The sequence below is a fragment of the Carya illinoinensis genome, chromosome 11 (genome assembly GCF_018687715.1).
Source record: "Carya illinoinensis cultivar Pawnee chromosome 11, C.illinoinensisPawnee_v1, whole genome shotgun sequence".
Lineage (NCBI taxonomy): Eukaryota > Viridiplantae > Streptophyta > Magnoliopsida > Fagales > Juglandaceae > Carya > Carya illinoinensis.
In genome coordinates this window covers 11,644,245-11,667,722 of record NC_056762.1, presented here as the reverse complement: position 1 = coordinate 11,667,722, position 23,478 = coordinate 11,644,245, and the positions used below count along the sequence as shown (strand labels likewise).

The window sequence follows — 23,478 nt, the reverse complement described above, 5'->3', positions numbered from 1 at the left end:
GAGAAAGTTTAACTCTTTGGTGGTCTAAACCTATTCTAATGACTTTAATAATTTTATTGGAGGATCCTAAGCATCTTATATACATGTTATATTATTATTTTGAAGATATTTGTTGTTAGTTTCAAAGATATGAAATTTTATGTAAAGAGATATTCAAATAAGCCAAAGTGTGGATATTCTTGGCCAAATTTATGTTTTGGTTAATTTCTAACCATGTGATCTTGAATTTGAAGCTTATATATGTTTTAGGACATCTTTTTAAACCATGTGATGGTTTGGTTTGAAGATCATATATTTATAAGTCATAGATCAAGAGATTTATCAAAACTAGTTGAGGAAAAAGTTTCTGTTTTTGGACTAAGTGTAAAACCAAAAACTCCAAATGTTATTTTGTGATTTTGGTGACTTTGGTTTGATGATTTAAAGCATGGTTGATGTTAGGATGATATTATGAATATGTTAGAAGTAAGATTTGATTTTTGAAACTCTTGGAGATGTTTTGATTTAAGGTCAAAACTTGTGATTCAAGTGCTTGGATCTTTTTACAAAAAAGTTTGGTGTTGATTATTAGTTTTTTTCTAAATGAATGTTTTAAGTATGGTTTTGAACTTAGGATTGGAAGATGTTTGTTGCAAAATTTTGGTTTAAGCATGAGTTTTGAAGTTGGAAGGAATTGCAACAAAAATAAAGGAAAATGACCTATGGATGTTTCGACCATAGTGTGTTCTTCATAGTTGTGTTTCGTTTTAAATTTTTCTGAGTTGATATTTAAGTTTAAGACAAAATTTACATGAGGAATGTAAATTTTAGTAACTTTTGGAATTAGTATGCAAAATCCTTAAGTTATGGGTAAAACGGTCATTTTCCCACATGTAGAGAGTAAAATGAAAATTTTACTATTTAAGTTAGTCTTTTCCATATTGCAAATTATTAGTGATTTAGTTCTAACTTGTAGAATCACTAATTACAGTTCCTCGTTATCGCACTTGAAGTTTTATAAGAAACGCGGAGATCGAGGTAAGTTAGCTTTTAACTTACTAGCAGTCTACTGTGTATGTGTGCTAAGTAAAGGAACTACAGTGTAGGTATATGTGTTATTATATATGTCATGCCATGCTAAGTTATCACGTAATTGTCTGTTGTACAGAATTTATTCTGTCATCAGTTTTTATCTGTTACATAATATATTCTGTCATGTATTATTGTACGTTACAAGTACGTCATGCTAAGTATGCCATCTATTACATGTATGTCAAGTCATGTAATATTCACTGTTGCAAGTATGTCATGTTAAATATGTTGTTTATTATATGTTATGCCATGTTACGAAATGTTTTTATCTCAAGTTGGTCATGTATTTCAAGTTATGTTCAAGTCAAGTTTGTGTAAAATACATGGGGCCACAACAACTGTGGAGTATGTATTTTTCATGTTAAGTCAAGTTAGTGTAAAATACATGGGGCCACAATAACTGTGGAGTATGTATTTTTCATGTTAAGTCAAGTTTATGTAGAATACATGGGGCCACAACAACTGTGGAGTATGTATTTAACTGCATAGTGATGTGTAGAATACATGGGGCCACAACAACTGTGGAGTATGTATTTTTAATGTTAAGTCAAGTTTGTGTAGAATACATAGGGCCACAACAACTGTGGAGTATGTATTTGCACGTAGAATACATGGGGCCACAACAACTGTGGAGTATGTATTTTTCATGTTAATTCAAGTTTCAGAGCAAGTTCATGCTAAGTTAAGTTTCAGATCAAGTTCAGTTCATGTTTCAATTTAAGTTATGTCAATTATGCTATGTTGTATGCCAAGTTATGCTTTAATTACTTACGAATTTGATTATGCATTTATGCTTTTACTGTCATCCATGCATCATTAGTCTGTGTGGAAGTTTTTTGTTAACTTGCTGAGATTTGTAATCAAATCTCACTGTGGTAGTCCCAACTACCATTCCCCCCGAATGGTAGATCTTGTTACAGGACCTGAAGGAGGATCAGGAGCTGACCAACTAGACACAGTCGACTGAACGACGGTGCGTCGTTAATGTTAATATAGTAGTTAAATTACTACTTGTACGATGGAGTTGCATCTCCAGTACTTTTGGATCATAACTATTTTGGAATAGTGCTGTGATCTTAGTTATTCAATGGATCTTTATGTATGAAGTATGTTTTAAGTATTTGAGATATTTTCAGTTTGGTGCATAGTATTGCTAAAGAAAAAAATTATCCGCTGCGAATGTTGCATAATGTTAGATGCATGTTAGGATTATTGCATCTTATATGTCATGAAAGGGGGCAGGTAACCTTGTGTTGCATGTCTCGATGCTTCAAATGTCCGTTCGATCCCAAACGGAATTTGGGGGCGTCACAGGGTGGTATCAGAGCAATACGTCTCTGGGCAGTAAATCCACATGTCCTTAGGAAATGCACCAAATATTAGGCTTGAAATTTTAGTCGTCATTATGCTTGAATTTCTTAAAGGAATGAAATGTAGTATGTGGTTTTAATACATATACCCATGTGTTTCAAGAAGGGACATATAACTCGTGGTAGAATACCTCGGAATCCTAAGGGACATTATTTTAGATCCCGCAACAATCAAATAATTCAAGTTATTTCCATATATTTTGTGCCACGTGAAATCAGATTAGTTCTCATTTGAATCTCCTGCCTAGTTGTAGACTACTAGCTCCAACAAGATTGGTTTGTGCTTGAACTTGCTAATGATGGTAATTTTTTGTACAAATATAAGAGGTAGATAAAACAAGAACTCTTGTGGAATTTTCCATTCATCAGGAATGGTTGGTTGAATGATCTTCTTAGTCTTCAGAATAAATTTATATCTATTTTGACCTGAGGCCGAGACTGATCTATTTTGACATGAGGCTGAGTACAGTCTCGTCATCTACAATGGGTTGATTTTATATTTCCTTTTCTTTTCCTTAGGTTTATAATAGAATTTTATATGAAATGTTTCTACAATAAGAGTTTCTAGAGTTTTTATCTTGGTGAATACATAAAAATATAATTCTTCGAAAGTGGTTAATTGTGCAAGTCAGGAGATCATATCACTTTTAGGTGGATATCATAGTACAAGGAATTGGCAGCAAAAAAAAATAAAAGTAGAAACTTCAACAGCTTATGTTTTTTCCTTTGAAAAAAAAAAAAAAAAAACTCAAACTCACCCTGCACATATTTTGAGGTAAGAAACAATTCAAATCCAACATAATTGAATCCATATCAATTATGCTAATGCTAAAGCGTAATAGGATTGCAACATCTTTATAGCATATTCTACATTCACATGTCATTATTCTAATTCTGGTATGACTTCTAACTATTGGCCAACATTCATTGCCGGTATCCTTGCATTGGTTCTGGTAGTATTTGTAGAGGCAAAGGGATTAGGAGGCATGGTCAAATTGTCCCCTCCTTGCAACATTTGAACTGCAACTTTTATTGAGGGACGATTCATTGGATGCCATTGGATGCACCAGAGTCCTATAATTGCAAGTTTCTTCGCAATCTGAGCATCTCCATCATCTTCAATGAAGACTCGTAAGTCTTTTTTTTGTTCTAAACAATTATAGATCCATTCTGGAAAATAAACTTGGCTAATGTTCTCTGTTGTAACCTCTACATTTTTCCTGCCTCCGACCATTTCTAGCAACAACATTCCAAAACTATAGACATCTACTTTATAAGTCACATTTCCAAAATTTCTAGAGAACACTTCTGGTGCAATGTAACCCATGGTTCCTCTGGTTGTGGTCATGGATACTACACTTTGGTCTTTAGAGCACAACTTAGCAAGACCAAAATCAGAAATTTTTGGATTGAAGTTTTGGTCTAGCAAAATATTATGAGGTTTGATGTCAAAATGAAGAATTTGTTGGTCGCACCCTTGGTGAAGATACTCAATTCCTTTTGCAATACCAATGGCAATGTCTTGTAGCTTGTCCCAACCAAGAAATTGATTCTTAACATTTGCCGAAGATATGAACTTGTCTAGAGAGTTATTTGATAAAAATTCATAAACTAAGGCTCTTCTAAATCCATCGGCACAAAAACCAACCAAGCGAACAACATTGACATGGTGAATCGTACCCATTGTTCCCACTTCATTTAAGAATTCCTCCCCATTTTCCTTGGAAATGTTCAGAATCTTGACCGCAACATAGATTTCGTTGGAAAGCTTTCCTTTGAACACTGTTCCATAAGCTCCTTGGCCCAACTTATCAGCAAATTCATTTGTAATCCTTCTAATATCAGAATACGCGTATCTTGTGGGTTTTAAGTTTCTATAATCTTCCAAAAACGTTTTGATCTTTGCTTGATTTTCTTTCTCAATTTTATCGTACCTATAGACACGATAACCTGCAAAGACCACCAGTACCAATAAAAATGAACCTAAAATGGCACCTGCATGGTAAAGATCAACAATGATGGATCAGGAATCCCACACACACACACACACACACATATATATATATATATATATATATGTCCCCAACAATGAAAATTGAAGTGGGCACGAACTACTTACCAATTACAATCAGTACTAATTTTGTCGAAGACCCTGTAAAAGATTTGAACATCATTAATTAGCTTCTTAAGATCGAACATATAATTGTGTGCACAAAATTTCTTTTCCTAAGCTCTTCATTCAATCATTAGATCAAGAGTTTCAGCTTAGAAATTTAAAGTCTAGAGTGAGATGGAGATATATATATATATATATATATATACTAGGTGGGAGCAACGTGCAAAGCACGTTTGTCTAATTTTATGAAATGATTATTTGTAAAAAATAATATATATTTTATAAAAATTATTGATGTCACTTAATAATTTAAGGCATATTAGAGAAAATAAAAAAATTAGTTCAAAATATCATATAATCCAATACATGTTTATAACATCTATAATTTTAGCAAAGATGTATACGAAAAATTTAATAAAAGTCTAACATAAACGGTAATTCAAAATATGTGTCGTTTGATGTTTGTATTATTATTCATCAATTTATGTCATCCTGTAGACGATCAATAGAGACAACATTGAAATTCTTATTTTGCTGTTGGTTGAGTCGATCAGGGACAACATAAAGTTAAAATATAATCTTTTTATAAAATTTGTGGTATAATATTTTCTATATATAGCATATATATAAATCCTAAAATATATTTTGAAGTTGTTGGCTGAATTTACTCTTTCTTGATTAGCTCAAGGATCACGGCTTTTGTCACGTACCCATCATAGTAAGCCTACGTGTGGAATATGACTTAGCGGAAGTTACGTCTTACTACCATGGGAAAAGAAAAAACAATTTGATTAAACACACTTGTATTATATATTATATGATATTTTTAAATTTGAAATATTCAATAATCTGAATTAATGAAACGTATAATACACGTATATTATACTTAAGAATTTACGTCTTATGCACCTAATACACGTGTATATGTTAAGGAAAATGAGAAAAATATAATAACTAATCTTTAATTACTTATTATTATATAAACTATTAAGTATTATTATTATTGTGATTAATAAATCATATAACAACATTGAATGCTATCTCTCTCAATATTTATGTCTTCATTTTATATGTCAAACCGTTAAAACAAACGGTGTTAATTTTAACGGAAAAACAAGAAAAACCGTTAAAACAAGATTTTATATATAGAAGATATATATGTATATATAGTTGCTGGCATGAATTTCTAAGACAGTATTAAAGGTTTAAGTAAATTGTAGAGTACGCTTTATATAAGTGTCTAATACCTCTCTTCCATCCCCAAACTCTTGGGATTCAAATCCCAATAATTATAATAAATGTAACTATAATCTCTTGCTTCGATTCCAATTTAAGATCCTCCCGTACAAAGGCAACATGGGGTAATTCAATTGGTCCTAAAGTCACGGCCTCGTGTAGTTTTAACCAAACGGGAAAGCTTGCCATTGTCAATATGCATCTTAACCAAACATTAACTTAAAATTCTTTTCTAAGTTTTTGTAAATACAAGAATTTTAATTTAAAGCTCAAAACCTGATAAAAAATATTAAAAACCAAAAGTTGTATTTTTCTCTTTCTAAGTTTCAATTTCTAATTAAAGAGATAAGTGCATACAACTACCCCATCTACACATCTTCCTGTAATGATAACATACAGTTATCTTCCTATAATGATAACATACAGTTTTGTATCTTTGTGTTATATTTATATGCATTTACATACAGACAAAAGAATAAATAATATTTAATTATTAAAATCTGAACTATTCGGTTATTCAAGCCCAGAAGACTTATAATTTCATCCACCGGCTGAATGAAAACTTTCCGTTATAAAATACTAACTGCCGCTGCCAAATCTTTTATTCTATTTCTTTTCGAGAAGAACGAATCAGAAGAGCAAAATTAGCATTTTTTGTTTGTGGATGGAAAGGCAACAATTTGATAATGCATACACAATTATACCTTTGGCATGATTTCTTTGTCTGGGGAAGCACTCAGTTTTTGATTTATCAGTGCTATTATTTTTCTTCAAAATTCTACAATTCTTGCCTCTCCGTTCACAGCGCCTGCAGTCTGGACTGGACCACTTGAAGCGAAGAATGTTAACGTCGCCCCTCACTGCACCTTCGGGAACGTCCCCATCAATATTATACATCTTTGTACAAGACGATATGGGCAACTCAGACAAGAGATCACCGAAATACAAGGCGTAAACTTGGTGGGTAGGGCCACTCAGACAAGAGATCCTGTGGGTGTTATTTCTCTCATGATCTGTTTCTGAGCAATTGAATAAGCCATAGCCACGATGGTGGTCGTAGTAATTGTCAAGGAGTATTTCGGATTGGAAAGGCGAAGAAGATAGATTGCGTCCCCTAAGCTCTCTGGGGAAGCAGTGATTTGGGTCATAAAGTTGAATAACCTGAGTTGTATAGTCAATCATCTCGACAAAGAGCTTTACTGAAGTAGGTAGTTCGAGCAGTGTTTGGTTTGAATGAGTGCAGGAAAGAGTAAACCCAGGAAAGCCACAGTGGTCAGGTTGTCTCATATCTTTAAGCCGGAAAGGAAATCGGATGGCTGGGCCGTTGCCTCCACAACGTAATTCTTCACACACATTTTCGCCTCCTACGTGGTGGTCCATCATCGAGAAAACCATGAACAGGAAGAAGGAACACGAGATCGCCATTTCTGACCCTCTCTGATCAGTAATGTATACTATATAAACTATAAATAAATAAATAAAGGGGACGACTCGAAGTCTAGTCAATAATTCGGTGTAACAGAGCGAAGTTGATAACGATATTTTGTCTTCCTTTTTTTTTTTACCCCGAATTATCGACCGAAACTTATAAAATGCTGATACTCAGTGCTATCAGTTTGTCTTCTCAAATTTATAATTAGTGTAATTATATATTTTTTAAAAATAAAAAATAAATAACTTTATTAATAATTATTTTCCTAATTAATAAGAATAAATAAAACAAAATATTGAAGATAACCTTTGAAGAAGCAAGCTCATAGAAAGTCATTTTTCTTAAAAATAAGAAAAAAAAATTCAGAAGAGACAAAATACATTATCAAATGCGTGCTCCCGGAAGTTGATCGACTGTCAACGGCATATTTGGGCGCGAAAAGTTTTATAAAGAGGGCAATGGGCATCTTGAATTTATTTACAAGAGAAATGACATTCATTAATTGTGAAGTTTTTTTTTACCCCCCAAAGCAAGCGATTAAACTTTATTAGAAAAATATAAAAAATTATACATGAAGAAATGATAGAGTTTTTCAATAAACACTCTAGATTAAGAATAACAATACAAAAAGATGGATAAAAAGAAAAAAAAATTTATAATTAATTTCTTGATCTTCATACATGTCCTACCAAAAATACGTTGGCTTAAAAGATAGTGATAAGATGTTCACAAAAAGTTAAGAACAATAGAACCATTGCTGGTGGCGATGGAACTTCCACTGAAAGCAGTGATAATAGTAGGTGCACTGTTATTTTTATCTTGAAATGATTTTTGAAGAGATCTGCAGTCCCTTCTTCGAGATCATCAATTAGGAAAAATAATAATATAGTAAAAAGCACGGCATCGAGTGGACTGATTTGCTACTAGTGATCATCTGCGTTCCTGTGTTCTTGTTATGGCGCTAAAAAGTCATGTACTGATGGAAAGGAGACGAGGTGGCCCAAATCTTGAATATCTCAGCAAGACGAAATTGTTGGTACAACCCTATAGCCATCAGAGGGCGGTGAGTGAAGGCCACATGTGACAACAAGCTGTACATGAGGACAATGCGCCAAAGCTCCGTCCTAGTAGATCGGCGGTTGTAGGATGGGATGGTATGGTGTGTGTAGGCGAATGGCAGCAGCAAAGCAGCATATTTGACTAAAATCGAATAGTTGGAGGGAGGAGAAAAAATACATTACCTTAAAAGTATATACACAGTGCGGAAATGGAAAGAAGAAGGAGAGGCTCCTCTCTGGCAACGGCTCTCACTGAAATGAGATTTTCTATAAAAATAGAAGACTATTTCTCTCTAAAGGAAGATTGAAGAATTTTAGTTTTTTTAATGAGTGATCTACATCTCTCGGGAATATAGCTCGAATACCTACTTAGTAAGGTAAAATAACTTCTTAATTTATTTATTTATTTTTATATTCTCAACTATTTTTCAAAAATAATTTTTTTTAATACTATTAAAAAATATTTTCATAATTATTAAGTAAAAAAAATATTGAGAATACAAATTTGAAACCCAAATTCAGGTTGCAAAGCATTTTCTTTTTTTATTGTGAACTTAATTGATTTTGGTCCTGAGGGATCTTCATCTTTTTAAAAAGGAGGGAAAGAGAACTGAGAGTTATGGTCGAGTGGAAGTCTCCTGAACCGATGTAGGCGGGTATGCTGGTTTGGCGCTAAAGAATTTATATTTTAAATTTAAAATTTTCATTTTATTATTACACATTTTCTAAATCTTTATATAAAATATAATAAATAATTCAATTTTTTTAAATCTCAATATAATTTTTTTAAATTCTAAAATAATATTATTACTAAAAATAATATTTTAAACTATTATCTCAAATTCAAAATTCTTATCTCCACCTCTAAACCTCTTCTTAGTAATGCACTCGGACCACTCCTACTTTTCTTTAGTAGACTCGATTATGCCCGTAGACGTGTATGCCTTTTTTGCGAGATTTGAGTTAGAATGAATTAAAAATTAAAATAGACTTTTCCTCTTGATTTATCACTGTTTTTTTTATTATTATTTTTTAGAAGGTTTTATAAATGTACGAATAATTTTTTTTATTATCTTAATTTTTATTATTTTATAATTTAATATTAGATGATTATAAATTAATTATTATATTTTACTTAAAAATTTATCATTTAATATTACATCACAAAATAATAAAAAGAAGATATAAAATAAAATAAAAAATAGATTTTTTTCTAAATCTAATAATGAGTTGGTTGAATTTAGATGTTGAGTTGAATTAAAATAAAAATTAAATAAAATATTATTTTATAATATTATTATATTAAATTTTAAAAATATTAAATTATTTATTATATTTTATTTTAAAATTTAATAAAATTATAATTAAAATAAAAATTAAATAAAATATTATTTTATAATATTATTATATTAAATTTTAAAAATATTAAATTATTTATTATATTTTATTTTAAAATTTAATAAAATTATAATAATTAAATAAGATGAATTAAAATGTGATTTTGAGTGATTTGGAATCCAAACCTCATAAATTTTCGAAAAAATCCTCACAATCTCTCAATACTCCATATTCTATATTTTTTTTAATTTTTATTATTTTATCTTTTATCAAATATTTAATATATAAATAATAAATAAAAGAATTAAATTAATTTAAAAAAAATAAATTCAAAAAAATATATTAAAAAATTATTAAAAAATTTAAAAAAAATAAAATATAGAGTATTAAAAGGTTGCGTAGCATTCCTCTAAATTTTCAATTGCAAGGCAGTGCGCTGGGATGCATTTGAATTCTGTACGATGAATTGGTAGCTGCCGGGGGTGGGTAGTAGCTACTAGCTAGGCCGGCCAAGTTTCCTGGATGATCTTGACTTGGAACAAGCTACCAGTACCATGCAAACGCGTTAACCAAAGATATTTATTCTTGTTTAGGATATTTATTTATTTAAGAATGCCGTTCTCTTTTTTTTTTTTTTTGGGAGCGAATGCCGTTCTTCATTTTCATCTCATGTATTTAATTTTTCTTTTAACTTTTTATACTTAATCAAAGTAATTTTTAATTATTAATATATTATTTTTTAATATTATTATTATTATAAAATTAAAAAAAATTAAATTATTTATTATATTTTATATAAAAAATTTTAAAAATAATAATAAAATAAAATAAAATAAGATAAAATATTTTTATTATTCGAACTTTTCTCTTATTTTTTTTGGTAGCCTGGATTATGTCGGTAGACGTGTATGCCTTGACACATTATCTGTTTTTTTTTTTTTTTTTGTTAATATATATAAAGGGACCATCGAACCCTTTCCCTTGGAGATTTTGCTAAATTTGAGTTAGAATGCATTAAAAATTAATATAGCTTTTTCTCTTAATTTATAACGATTTATTATTATTATTATTATTATTATTATTATTATTATGATCATCATCATCATCTAGAAGGTTTTATAAATCCACTAGATGAGTGTAAGCTTCTGTTTGGTTGAAAGATTTAGTTATGATTAAGTTAATTTAATTTAATTTAATTTTAAATTAAGTCTAATATTTAAATATTTAATTTTTAAATTATTAAATTTATTTTAATTCAAAATTTCTTTTATACGTATAAAATATATAATACTTTCAATTCAATACATTTTACCCGTGAGATTAAAGATAAGGGTAGTGATAGACTTACTACTCATCTACTACTCATCTATCACTCATGTGTATTTCAAGTTTTTTTTATTTTTTTTTTATTTTCTTTTAAGTATTTTTTTAACATTCTTAATCATTAAGAAAAAATTAAAAAAATATATAATTTTACTATTACTAACTTTCTTAATCATTAAGTAAAATAAAAAATTATAAAAAAAATTAAATAAAAAAATAATAATAAATAAGTAGTAATAGAGTAGTAATCTTATTATTTTCTTAAAGATAATAAGAGACGTGAGAGATGTGGTCGAGTGAAAAGTCCCTTGAGGCGACGTAGACGTGTGTGGCTAAGCACCATGGTCCTCCTCGGTTTGACTGTTACGATAAGATTAGTATCTTTTATTTTATCAAGGAGTTTTGCTATAAATCAATCACTATTCACATCACACTTTATATTTATAGCTTTTTATAAGATATGAGAGTATTTTTTAATATTTTTTATAAAATATATAAATTTTTTTATAAGATGTGAGGTGTGAATGGTAAATAGTGGCTGATGAGAAGAATTATTATTTATCAAGATCCTAAAGAAAAACCTTGAGGCCGGTCGGGTGTGAAATTAATTTTCACGCCGGTCAATCATAAAGTGCCACGGTAGGCATCTCAAAGCAATTGAATTAATTTTTTTCCTGCTTCCTTTTTTTTTTTTAAACATTTGGTCAAAATTTTTTTTTTACTGCTTCTTTTGTTTATTTATTTATCAATGGTGTTTTTTTTTTTTTGGCTGCTTCCTTTTATTTTTAACCATTTGGTCTCTTTCTTTTTTTTTTTTTTTTTTGTGGCTACTTGCTTTGTTTATTTATTTACTAATGGTGTAATTAATTTAGATAAAAATTAATAGATCAAAATGTGGATTTACTTTTGTAAAACTTTTGACAGTATAAAAATTTTGAAAAGTTTTCAAAATTTTGATTTTCAGTTGAGAAAGCAAACGATGTGATTTCTTTTATAAGTGATTTCTTTTAAATTAAGTCTAATATTTAAATATTTAATTTTTAAATTATTAAATTTATTTTAATTCAAAAGTTCTTTTAAACGTATAAAATATATAATATTTTTTAATTCAATATATTTTACCCGTGAGATCAAAGATAATAGGATAAAGCTATTTTGCCACCCGGGTGGTACCGTTTAAGTATACTGTTTAAAAAAAAAAATAATTTTTTTTTATTTAATGATTAAGAAATAGATTTTAAGTGTATTAATATATTTTTTTTTATGTAATAATTAAAATATTGTAAAAAAAATTATAAAAAAAAAAATTTACACTGATCGGTAAACTTAACGGTAAGCGTGGGGCGGCCGCCGCCCCAAGATAATAATAGACGTGAGAGATGTGGTCGAGGCGACGTAGACGTGTATGGCTTAGCACCATGGTCCTCCTCAGTTTGACTGTTAGATAAGATTAGTATCTTTTATTTTATCAAATATTCTACAAATGCACTGGACCACAGGATGAGGCTAAAGCATTAATTGCAAGCATGGGGGTAGGGGGCGTACGTCTGTACAATAAATTGGTGGGCCAAGTATTCCTCGATGACCTTGACTTGGAACAAGTTCCCAGTAATCACGTTACAAACACATTCAACAAAGATATTTATTATTGTTATATAACTATCGAAATAAGGGAGAAATAGAGTCGACAGAAGTTATGAAACTTATGAATTTTTTAAAAAATTTAACGATATATATAGGCGTACAAAGGAAACTATACTAGCTTACTATACTGGCACTGTGCATATGTCGGTCATTTACTATGCCAGTTACTATGCAGTACTATACTAGCACTATGCACTGTGCTATGTCGGCCATTTACTATGCCAGTTACTATGCAGTACTATGCTGGCATTATGCGTACTGTGCATATGTCGGCCATTCACTATACCAATACTATGCAGTACTATGCTGGTACTATGCACACTGTGCATATGTTGGCCATTCACTATGCCAGTATTATGCTAGCACTATGCTAGTACTATGCACTGTGCATTTGACGGCTAGCTCAAGGTGGTCATACAATTTTACAATGTTATTTTACAACACTCCCCCTTTGGATGACCACATATAATGAATATGCCTCGTTAAAACATTGCCAAGGAAAAACCCTGTGGGAAAAAACCAATGGCGAAGAAAAAAGAGTACAATCAGCATAAGTTTTCAAGACATTACTCCCCCTGAAAAGTGCATGATAAAAGGTCTTCAAATCTCCGCATTCCAATGTTCTGCATAATCTTCTTAAATGTTGCAGTTGGTAGTGCATGATAACAGGTCTTCAAACCTCCGCATTCCACTGTTCTGCATAATCTTCTTAAATGTTGCAGTTGGTAATGCTTTAGTGAATAAATCTGCCAGATTTTTACTTGACCGTACCTTCTTGATATCAATTTCAACTTTCTTCTCATGAATTGTAATGATCTTTTTGTGTGTATCTGAAAGATAATTCGCATATGTACATCCAACTAACTGTGGACTTGATCCATGTTGATAAAATAATCACAACTGGATCTTTCTGCTCATTACTACTCTTCTGGAGTTGTACTCTTCTGGAGTTCTTGTAATTAACACAGTTAGTGGAGAATTCATCAACATTAAACCGCTAATCTCATTTTTTAATAAAAACGGTGGCCAGCCTTTTAAGATCAGACAAGCACCGCGGATTTTCAACTCCTCTGTAGGTGTCAGGCGTGCTGTTAAGCACCGCAGCTGTCAGACGTGCTATCAGGCGCCGCAGAGCTATGAAGCTATATTTCGTCTCTTTTCTCTTGCTTCACGAGAGATGCTGTATCATAATTTTCTCTATAAAAGAGATATTCAGTTCATCTTCATTCGCATCTCATCTTCTTCAATTTTCTATAATCATACTGCATTTTTATTCTGCAATCTCTTTCTGCATTCTTATCCTACAATGGCTCAGCGATCTTCTCGTGGCCAATATATGAGGTACTCTGCACCTAGTTCATCAGCTGTACCTGCTACTACCACAGGTGCTATCATGCAATATAATGATCTGACTCATAGGTCAGATAATGAAGCTATCTATGAGCTTGTGAGTCTCGATACCCGATACTCATCATCCATTGTCACATTTTCTCAGCGACTGCAATCCAGAACTTGTGGAGTTGACAATCTCCACGAGAATATTGCTATACTTCAGCGACTTCTTCTGGAGTCCAACATGAAGATAGAATCAATAAAGCAAGAGATTAGGAATTTAAAATCTTTGCTTAAATCTTCTTTTTGATTGCCCACCCCTTTAGATAGGGATGTCATGCAGATTCTTGAAGAACAAGAGCGTTTAAAGAATGAGGCAAAGTGCCTCAAATTTCTGTAATTCTTGCTTCAAGATAATAAAATAATATTTCACAAATATTCATATTTGTGTTTCTATCTTCTGGTAGATTTCTGTGTGCTCATTTTTTATCTCTTCTTTAATAATGCACACTTCATATTAAACCCATAATATGAATTTGAAATACTAATTGTATTCAAAAGATGGTATTTCAAAACTAATAATATCATCCATCTTCCCCTTGAAGCCGCAAGGGTTTCAGATTTATATTTCAAATATGTTCAGTTTTCATGAGCTCTTCTGGAGTCTCAATGACATTTAAATCATATATATAAACTGCAATAATAACTTGTTCCCCTTTGCGTTTGGATTGCTTTAGATCATATAAGGATCTTTGAAACTTGATAGAATACATATTTCTTGATGCATTCAGATTAGAAGTTTCAGGCATTTTTTATCCTTCAGGGATTTTCATATATATATATATATATATATCATGATCCAATGATCCATATAAATGTGCAGTTAATCATGCAATCCAAACTCTCGGTAACTTTCAAGTTAAAAAAATCTCAATATGATTTCAACCACTTTAAAAATATATCAATATTGTTTCTTCAAGAAACTAACTTGTGATTTCTATATCACATTTTCATTTAAAAGCTTCAGGCTTTTTATATCATGTATATAAATATCCACTGATATTTAACAAAAATCACCTCCTTAGGTGTTTGGACTTCAAGTCCATATTCATCACATTTTACTTAGTGATATCAATTCTGCAGGAATTGAGAAACTGACTCGTGATTTATATATCACACTTTTATTTCCTTTCTATAAATACCCACTGATATTCAACAAGCATCACCTCTTTTAGGTGTTTGGACTATAAGTCCCGATGCATCATATTTTACTAGTGAATCAATTCTGCAGGAATTGTTTCTTTCAAATTTAGCCAATATTTTACGTCGTATTATTCGACGATTCTTGATTCACTTTCATCATTACTTCTGGTAATGTCAATTGCCATCTCATATGGAAATACGTTGTCGACAACGATTTTATTTCTATCCATAATTTCTCCATTATTCATGAAATGTAACGAGATCTCGTTATTTTCAGGTACCTGTCCCTCTTCAAGGGAATACATTTTCATGAAAAACCTCTTCAGGAGGCACTCTTCAGGAGATTTATACTCTTCAAGAGTTTATATAGGAGAATTTTATACAGAAAATTTGGATGGACTTTATTGCTTGTTCTGTGGGTATGGCCTCTTCAGGAGCACCAAATTGTTTGTGCTTTTCTCTTTTGAGATGCTCTATCTTTTGTATCAATACGTCTCACATGCCTTTAAACATGTCTTTAGACTGCTGAATTTCTTAATTATCCTACAGGGACTTCAATCCTCGCTGGGATTTTAGCAGCTAGAATATGAAACATTTTTATCTTATTGCATCCAAAATTTAATTATCATCTGAACTTCTGGTTCACATATGATAATCAAGATAACGTCGAATTATTTCATCTTATTTGCTTCTGGCAAATTTTTCTTTCCACTTCTGATGGTAAGACTTTATAATAAAAGAATCTTCTGGTTCTTTTATGGACGTACATATGAAAATCATTCGACTTATCATAATTGATTTTAGATGATCAAGATAACCATTAAAAGATACAAATATTTTAAATCATATCACCTTTTGATGCATCATAATATTTGATTCAATAATTTGTATAATATCATCTCAAAGAGAAAGCTTACAGCTTTTCCAATACGAGCTTCTGGCCCAAAAAGATATTCATTATCACGTCCAATCTCTTAATTTCTTTGAATGAAACGCATCATTCTTTTTACTTCAGGGAATAGAATGATATAAATTCATTATCATTCACTTCAGGGAATGATATAGATCTAGTAAGACGTGACTAATGATTCTTATCAAAAACTCATTATTTTGCTCAGTCACTGAAAGACCTGACACAAATTTAGAATATATTGTGAACGTTTGCATTTCATATTACTACTTCAGGAGCATACTCGATATTGCTACTTCAGGAGCACATTCGAGACGTTCATTCAAATATATATTCTTTCCACAATTTCAATTATGCAACTTCAGGTGCATAAATCATAATGAGTTTTTGGTACAAGTATCATTCATATGAGATACTCAATAAAATTATTGATTTAGGGCGATCCTTCAGGGATGCTCCATTTCCATTCTCAGATAAATCATATCATCAATAATTTATAACAAGTATAAAAGAATAAATAAAACTTTCATTACTACAAAACATTGCAGAATATAAAAATATTTTATAATAAGATAAAGGAAATACATTAATTAAAAAGGAACACTTTCATGATCAACTCTACCACTAGAATCCTCAAAGAAATTATAAATATCAAGACTTATAATATCTTCTCCATTTATAGAATTTAAAGCATATGATCATTCAGCAAAATTTGTTTCAAATTTCTTTATTTTTTCTTTTATAGAAGATTGATATAAGTCAACCAAGTGCTTGGCTGTACGACAGGTACGAGCCCAATGTCCATTTATACCACATCCATGGCATCCATCTTCATCTTTCTTTAAAAATTTGTTTTGAGGACCTTTGCCATTCTCTGAGTTGAACCACTTCTGGTGGTACGGTGTATATCTATTATTATCCCTTTTAGTGTGGTCACTTCTAGGACCTCCACTTCTATAGTTTTTCTTACCACGTCCACGTCCTTTTTTTTTTGAAAAGATGCACCATTCGCTTCTGGGAATGATGTAAATCTAATACCATTCACTTCAGGGAATGATATAGAACCAGTAGAACGTGACTGGTGATTTCTTAATAAAAGCTCATTATTTTGCTCAGCTAATAGAAGACAAGATATAAGTTCAGAATATTTCTTGAACTTTCGCTCTCGATACTGCTGCTGCAAGAGCACATTCGAGGCATGAAAAGTAGTATAATTTCAAGTCATCATCAGTGACTTTTTCACCACATAATTTTAATAGCGAGCTAATTTTAAAGAGTGCAGAGTTATACTCACTAATACTCTTGAAGTCTTGCAACCTCAGGTGCATCCAATCATGACGAGCTTTTGGGAGGATTACAGTTTTCTGGTGTTCATATCTCTCCCTTAAATCATTCCACAAAATAAGTGGATCTTTCACCGTTAAATACTCAGTTTTTAATTCTTCATGAAGATGGTGCCGAAGGAAAATCATTGCCTTAGCACGGTCCTGCAGGGACCCTTGATTTCCTTCTTTAATTGTATCTCCCAGGTTCATTGCATCCAGATGGATCTCAGCATCAAGGATCTAAGATAAATAATTTTTTCCAGAAATGTCAAGAGCAACGAATTCCAATTTTGTAAGATTTGACATTTTTCTACATATATAAATCAGGAACATAAAAATATATTGAAAAACTTACTTGAAGTAGAGGACTACTAGCTTCAAAATCGTCAGAACTTTCGTGCTGATAACGTGTTATAAAACTATCGAAAGAAGAGAGAGATAGAGCTCAAAGAAGTTATGAAACTTATGAATTTCTTAAAAAATTCAACGATATATATAGGCGTACAAAGAGAACTATGCTAGCTTACTATGCAGTATTATGCTGGCACTGTGCATATGTCGGCCATTCATTATGTCAGTTACTATGCAGTACTATGCTGGTACTATGCACTGTGCTATGTCGGCCATTTACTATGCCAGTTACTATGCAGTACTATGCTGGCACTATGCGTACTGTGCATATGTCGGCCATTCACTATACCAGTACCATGCAGTACTATGCTGGTACTATGCGCACTGTATATATGTCGGCCATTCACTATGCCAGTACTATACTGATACTATGCACTGTATATTTGACGGCTAGCTCAAGGTGGTCATATAATTTTACAATGTTATTTTACAATAATTATTTTCTAATCAACAAAGATATTTAGTTATTTGCCTTAATTTGGTTGGCACAACCACAAGCCAATTTTACAAATGCACTGGACCACAGGATGAGGCTAAAGCATTAATTGCAAGCATGGGGGTAGGGGGCGTACGTCTGTACAATAAATTGGTGGGCCAAGTATTCCTCCATGACCTTGACTTGGAACAAGTTCCCAGTAATCACCTTACAAACACATTCAACAAAGATATTTATTATTTTCTAATCAACAAAGATATTTAGTTATTTGCCTTAATTTGGTTGGCACAACCACAAGTCAATTTACATGCTTTCAACTCACACCATAAGGCACGACTCTGAATTATCCATTATTTTAACTTACTCCTTCATATTCAATGATTCATTCTCACGCTAGGCAACGGTCAAGGAAGCTGCTCTCTCTCTCGCTCTCTCTAAAATGGCAAGAGGAATGAGCTTCACTGCAGTAGTACTCACAGCCCTTTTCGTTCTTTTGCTATTCCATCAAACTTGCAGTGTTACGGATATTCATCTTACCGAGGCAGGACGCGGTTGTTCTTCTTCATGTGGTAGTATCCAAAATATAACCTATCCATTTCGATTAACGGAGGATCTGCTAAACTGCGGCGACCATATGCATAACCTGTCATGTGAGAACAGCATTACTGTCTTATACTTATATGGTGTACAGTACTATGTGCGAGAAATCAATTACGGTGACTACACAATCCGAGTAGTAGACTCGGGTATTCAGAGGAATAATCTCTCTTCTATCACTAGTAATTTTCTAAACTATTATAGCGTATGGTATAATGATAATCATCCTACATATTCTACATCAGAATGGAGTACTATGGCTATCTTGAGCTGTGAAAAGCCAGTGCATTCGCCCTCTTATTTGAAAATTGCAACTAATTGCTTTAAGAATGGAGTATATTCTTCCAAGTACTCTTCATCATCTAATTCCGAGATGCATAGTTATGTTGCATATAATCTAACTCCATATCCGGGGGAGATAGAGGAATCTTGCCGACTAGAGCTGATGTCCGGAATATCGTGGGAATTCACCCATCGAGATACAAAGGCTCCTTCCTGCGAAGAGATCCACAACGAATTGTTATATGGTTTTAGGCTTGATTGGTTGCAAGCTGTTTGTCCTGAATATTGCGACTATTGCTACCTTGGTGAGGGGAACAAAATTCAGTGCGGCTCTAATAAAATAGGTAAGTGCACACGTAGAATAATGCATGCAGGAAAATTACGCAACACTTTCTGATAGTGGATCGAGATCATCTTCATGATCTACGTAGTACCTCTCGACTATTTCTATCTTTTTTAGAATTCTTCGATTTCTAACTTTATATAGGTTTGTTTTGGCAGTTTGTCCTGAATATTGCGTCGATTGCTACCTTGGTGAGGGGAACAAAATTCAATGCTCCTACCGGAATAAAATAGGTACGTGCACACGTAGAATAATGCATATAGGAAAATTACGCAACACTTTCTGATAGTGGATCGAGAACATCTTCATGATCTACGTAGTACCTCTCGACTATTTCTATCTTTTTTAGAATTCTTCGATTTCTAACTTTATATAGGTTTGTTTTGGCTGTCAAAACAGGATTCTTCACAAGACTAGAGGGAGTATACAATGGTGAGACTAATATCTGAAAAATTAAGTTGTTTGAAGTCAATATATTGTATACATATGATAGAAGTGAAAAATTAAGCATAATTGGTTCATTATGCTTTGGTTGTAACATGATGTATAATTGGAGGAATATTTAAATATTGAGAAAGAAATATTCTTCTCCGTCCTAAAATATTTTAACCTCAATTACACTTTTCTTGTGGCAGATATTACTTTTTTGAACGAGAAAAACAATAAGGCCTGAATGTACAAAATATTCATTACCAAATATTTATGAGCATGACATACTCTAATTGAATATTATACGAAATCAGAACCTTTATAGATCGAGTTGTTTTTAATTTCATTCATTAATTCTAAACATGACCATAAAGCAAATACAATTTTATTAATTGATCACATACTCTAATTATTTTAATCCCCTGTTTCTATTCATTAATGAATATTCTTGGTTATATTGTAGATGTTATGTACGGACTTGGGCGAGGATTGGAATACCTGAGTAAGAATTTATCTCCCTCCTTCGATTTTTTTTTTTTAATATTTTCACATTCATAAGCAAAGAGGTGATCCTCTCACCTGACTACATACTTCGATAATCATAGTGTTCAAATTGAATGTTGTGATATTGGAAGGTGTTTCCATGGTCACCTGCAACAACCATTTATTGGAAGAGCAGTCCTATTTCACCTTAACTTCGCTAGCTGCACATCTTCAGCTACAATTCTTTGGCATGTTTGTTGTATTCATTTTCCCATAAAAATTTAATAATAATAATAATAAGGTCAACATTTGGAAGAGAAAAGACAAAAGGACTATAATCTTTGGGTTGAGCAGACTTGTTCAATAATTCTAGGCCTGCTGGCCCATCAGGCATAAATGTTCTGGGCTACCGCATGTCTGGCAGTAACTCAAGTGATAATGCTACCATCGTTACATACTCTATGTTTAATCTTTTCTCTTTTTTATTTTGAAAAATTATACTCATTATTCTCAAATCATATATCATATATAATATTTTTAATTTTTAATTTTTTTCTATTATTAAATATGTGATGTATAAATAATGAATAGAAGAATTTAATTAGTTTAGAAATATTAAAATTCAATTAGTTTAGAAAGATTAAAACTAAAAAGAATTAAAATAATAAAAATAAGTGTAGTGTGAGAGAATGATGAATAGCAAAACTCTTTTATTTTTAATTTTAATAAGTACGTTACGTGCCATTTATAAACAGCTCTAGAGAACTCAAGAAATCATGCAAAAGAAGTTAGAACCATATAGCTATATTATACTATTGAGCATACAATATCCTTAGGAACATTAAAAGTTTTCTTTTTTACTTTTCATAATTACATCCCGACGATTATTTGTAACTTATAACTATATTTTCAATTCAGATAATGCTGAGTTTTAGTTAATTCTAAGTTCCTTACCCATATTCTTTTGTTGTCAAAGCACGAGGAAAGTTACCTCAACCCCTGTATTCATCGGTACAATACGAAAATTGGTGGAGTCCGGGTGAGTACGTTCAACTTTCAGAACATTTATTTTGTAACCTACTTGAAACTCTCATTTTATTCGTTATTCGTTATTAAAAAATTATATATTAATTTTCTAACGTTCATATTATTTCAATGAATAAAATTGTCTAACCTACTTGAACATAGGGTCATGAGTATTGCAGGCATGCACTCATCAATTATTTTGTAACCTACTTGAAACTCTCATTTTCAAGCATCAATCAAGTCGAACATTTATTTAATAAAGCCTCAATTAAGTCACCTTGTTGATTCATTTTTATGTTTCTATATTTTCTTGTAGATTCTTCACCCAAAAAGTTGATTATACTGGTGTTCTATCTCGGTAAGAAACTAACAATATCTCAATCCCCTTCGATTGTCATTTTTTTTCCTGGTTTTAGTATATATTGTTATTTAGACTGTGAAGCATGAATACTTGTTCTTAATTTGTTCTTAATTACTAGTTAGTATCTCCAAAGACTAATAACTGAGCTATAATAACTGAGTTGTAAATGTATCAAAGGGAAAAAACAGGGGAACTTTCATAATAGTGCAACAGTCTATTTGTTTTCAGAAATAACTATTATTTATTTTTATTTTCTTTCTATAATAAAAAGAATTCAAATATAAAATAGGAAATACAAAAAAATAAATCAAACAAAGATATAAAAAATAAAAATAAATTGATAATTTGTCTATCTATTATAGAAGAGGAGATTATTTGAAAAATGTAACCGATTCTTTCCTTTGGTGTTGTTTCTGCATAGGGCCATACCTTATACCAAAAATGGTAATGGGGACTCCAGTTGTGCTTGCATTCTTGATCTATAAATGGCGAAGGAGGCATTTGTCAATGTATGATGCTATTGAAGACTTTCTACAAAGTCACAACAACCTCGCCCCGATAAGATATTCATACCCACAAATTAGGAAGATGAGCAAGAATTTCAAGAACAAACTAGGTGAAGGAGGTTTTGGAACTGTATTCAAAGGAACACTTCGAAGTGGCAGACTTGTAGCAATAAAGGAATTAACTAAGAGCAAAGCTAATGGGCAAGACTTTATCAGTGAGGTTGCAACCATTGGAAGAATTCATCATGTTAATGTAGTGCAACTCATTGGTTTTTGTGTTGAAGGATCAAAGCGTGCTCTTGTATATGAGTTCATGTCTAAAGGGTCTCTTAATAACCATATTTTTATGAGTGAAGGAAGTATCCTCATAAGCTACAAGAAAATGCATGAAATTGCTCTAGGGGTGGCTCGTGGTATTGAATACTTGCATCAAGGTTGTGACATACGGATTTTGCACTTTGATATAAAGCCTCACAACATTCTTCTTGATGAAAATCTTAATCCCAAGCTTTCTGATTTTGGCTTAGCAAAATCATATCCAATAGCTGATAGCATTGTTTCATTGACTGCTGCAAGGGGAACATTTGGATATATGGCTCCTGAGTTTTTCTATAAAAATATTGGAGGCATCTCATACAAAGCTGATGTTTATAGTTTTGGAATGTTATTGATGGAAATGGCAGGTAGAAGAAAGAATTTGAATGCAGATGCAGAACATTCAAGCCAAATCTACTTTCCCACATGGGTCTACGACCAATTGCATGATGGAAATGACATAGAAATGGAGGAATATGCCACAAAGGAGGAAGAGGAAATATGTAAGTTGATGATCATAGTTGCTTTATGGTGTATACAGATGAAGCCTAGTGATCGTCCTTCAATGAACAAAGTCGTAGAAATGCTTGAAGGAGAAGTTGAATCCTTACAACTACCTCCTAAGCCTTTCTTTTCATTATCAGAGTGACAAATTGAGCATAATGTGGAGATTTCAAATCAAGATTGCTTACCAATGCATTCAAATGAATCAAGTCAATCCAGTACTCAATCATAGAATCTCTCAATGAATAACATAATTCTATCATCCATAGACAAGGAAGCTGGCAGGTCTTCTCATCTTTGATATAACTCAAAGATGTTTCATATTTCTATGCAATAATGAGTGTTGGTGTGGTATTTGATAACTCTACATATTCCTACTGTAGTTTTCTTATTTATTATATATTATCTTTACTCATACTTTGAATTA

The 23,478-nt window shown here is 31.7% G+C and overlaps 2 protein-coding genes across 10 annotated transcripts in view; one reads left to right on the top strand and one right to left on the bottom strand.

Moving 5' to 3' along the window:
* Nucleotides 1–7,261, bottom strand: part of LOC122280991 (rust resistance kinase Lr10-like) — an 18,107-nt gene extending 10,846 nt beyond the window's left edge. For 2 of the 5 annotated variants that reach the window (XM_043092164.1, XM_043092167.1), the window contains exon 1: nt 6,498–7,259. In XM_043092164.1, coding sequence (XP_042948098.1) covers nt 6,498–7,218 — 721 coding nt within the window. In that variant the 5' untranslated portion in view covers nt 7,219–7,259. Of the gene's footprint in view, nt 1–3,209; nt 4,437–4,560; nt 4,594–6,497 lie in introns of those variants that run through there. The other 3 variants (XM_043092166.1, XM_043092169.1, XM_043092170.1) reach the window with 3 other exon arrangements.
* LOC122280990 (LEAF RUST 10 DISEASE-RESISTANCE LOCUS RECEPTOR-LIKE PROTEIN KINASE-like 2.2) overlaps nt 1–23,478 on the top strand; it is a 27,850-nt gene extending 4,372 nt beyond the window's left edge. Inside the window, exons 2-8 of one of the 5 annotated variants that reach the window (XM_043092160.1) lie at nt 18,673–19,428; nt 19,586–19,660; nt 19,827–19,859; nt 20,320–20,358; nt 21,316–21,378; nt 21,682–21,723; nt 22,148–23,478. In XM_043092160.1, coding sequence (XP_042948094.1) covers nt 18,673–19,428; nt 19,586–19,660; nt 19,827–19,859; nt 20,320–20,358; nt 21,316–21,378; nt 21,682–21,723; nt 22,148–23,196 — 2,057 coding nt within the window. In that variant the 3' untranslated portion in view covers nt 23,197–23,478. Of the gene's footprint in view, nt 1–18,491; nt 19,429–19,585; nt 19,661–19,826; nt 19,860–20,319; nt 20,359–21,315; nt 21,379–21,681; nt 21,724–22,147 lie in introns of those variants that run through there. The other 4 variants (XM_043092159.1, XM_043092161.1, XM_043092162.1 and 1 more) reach the window with 4 other exon arrangements.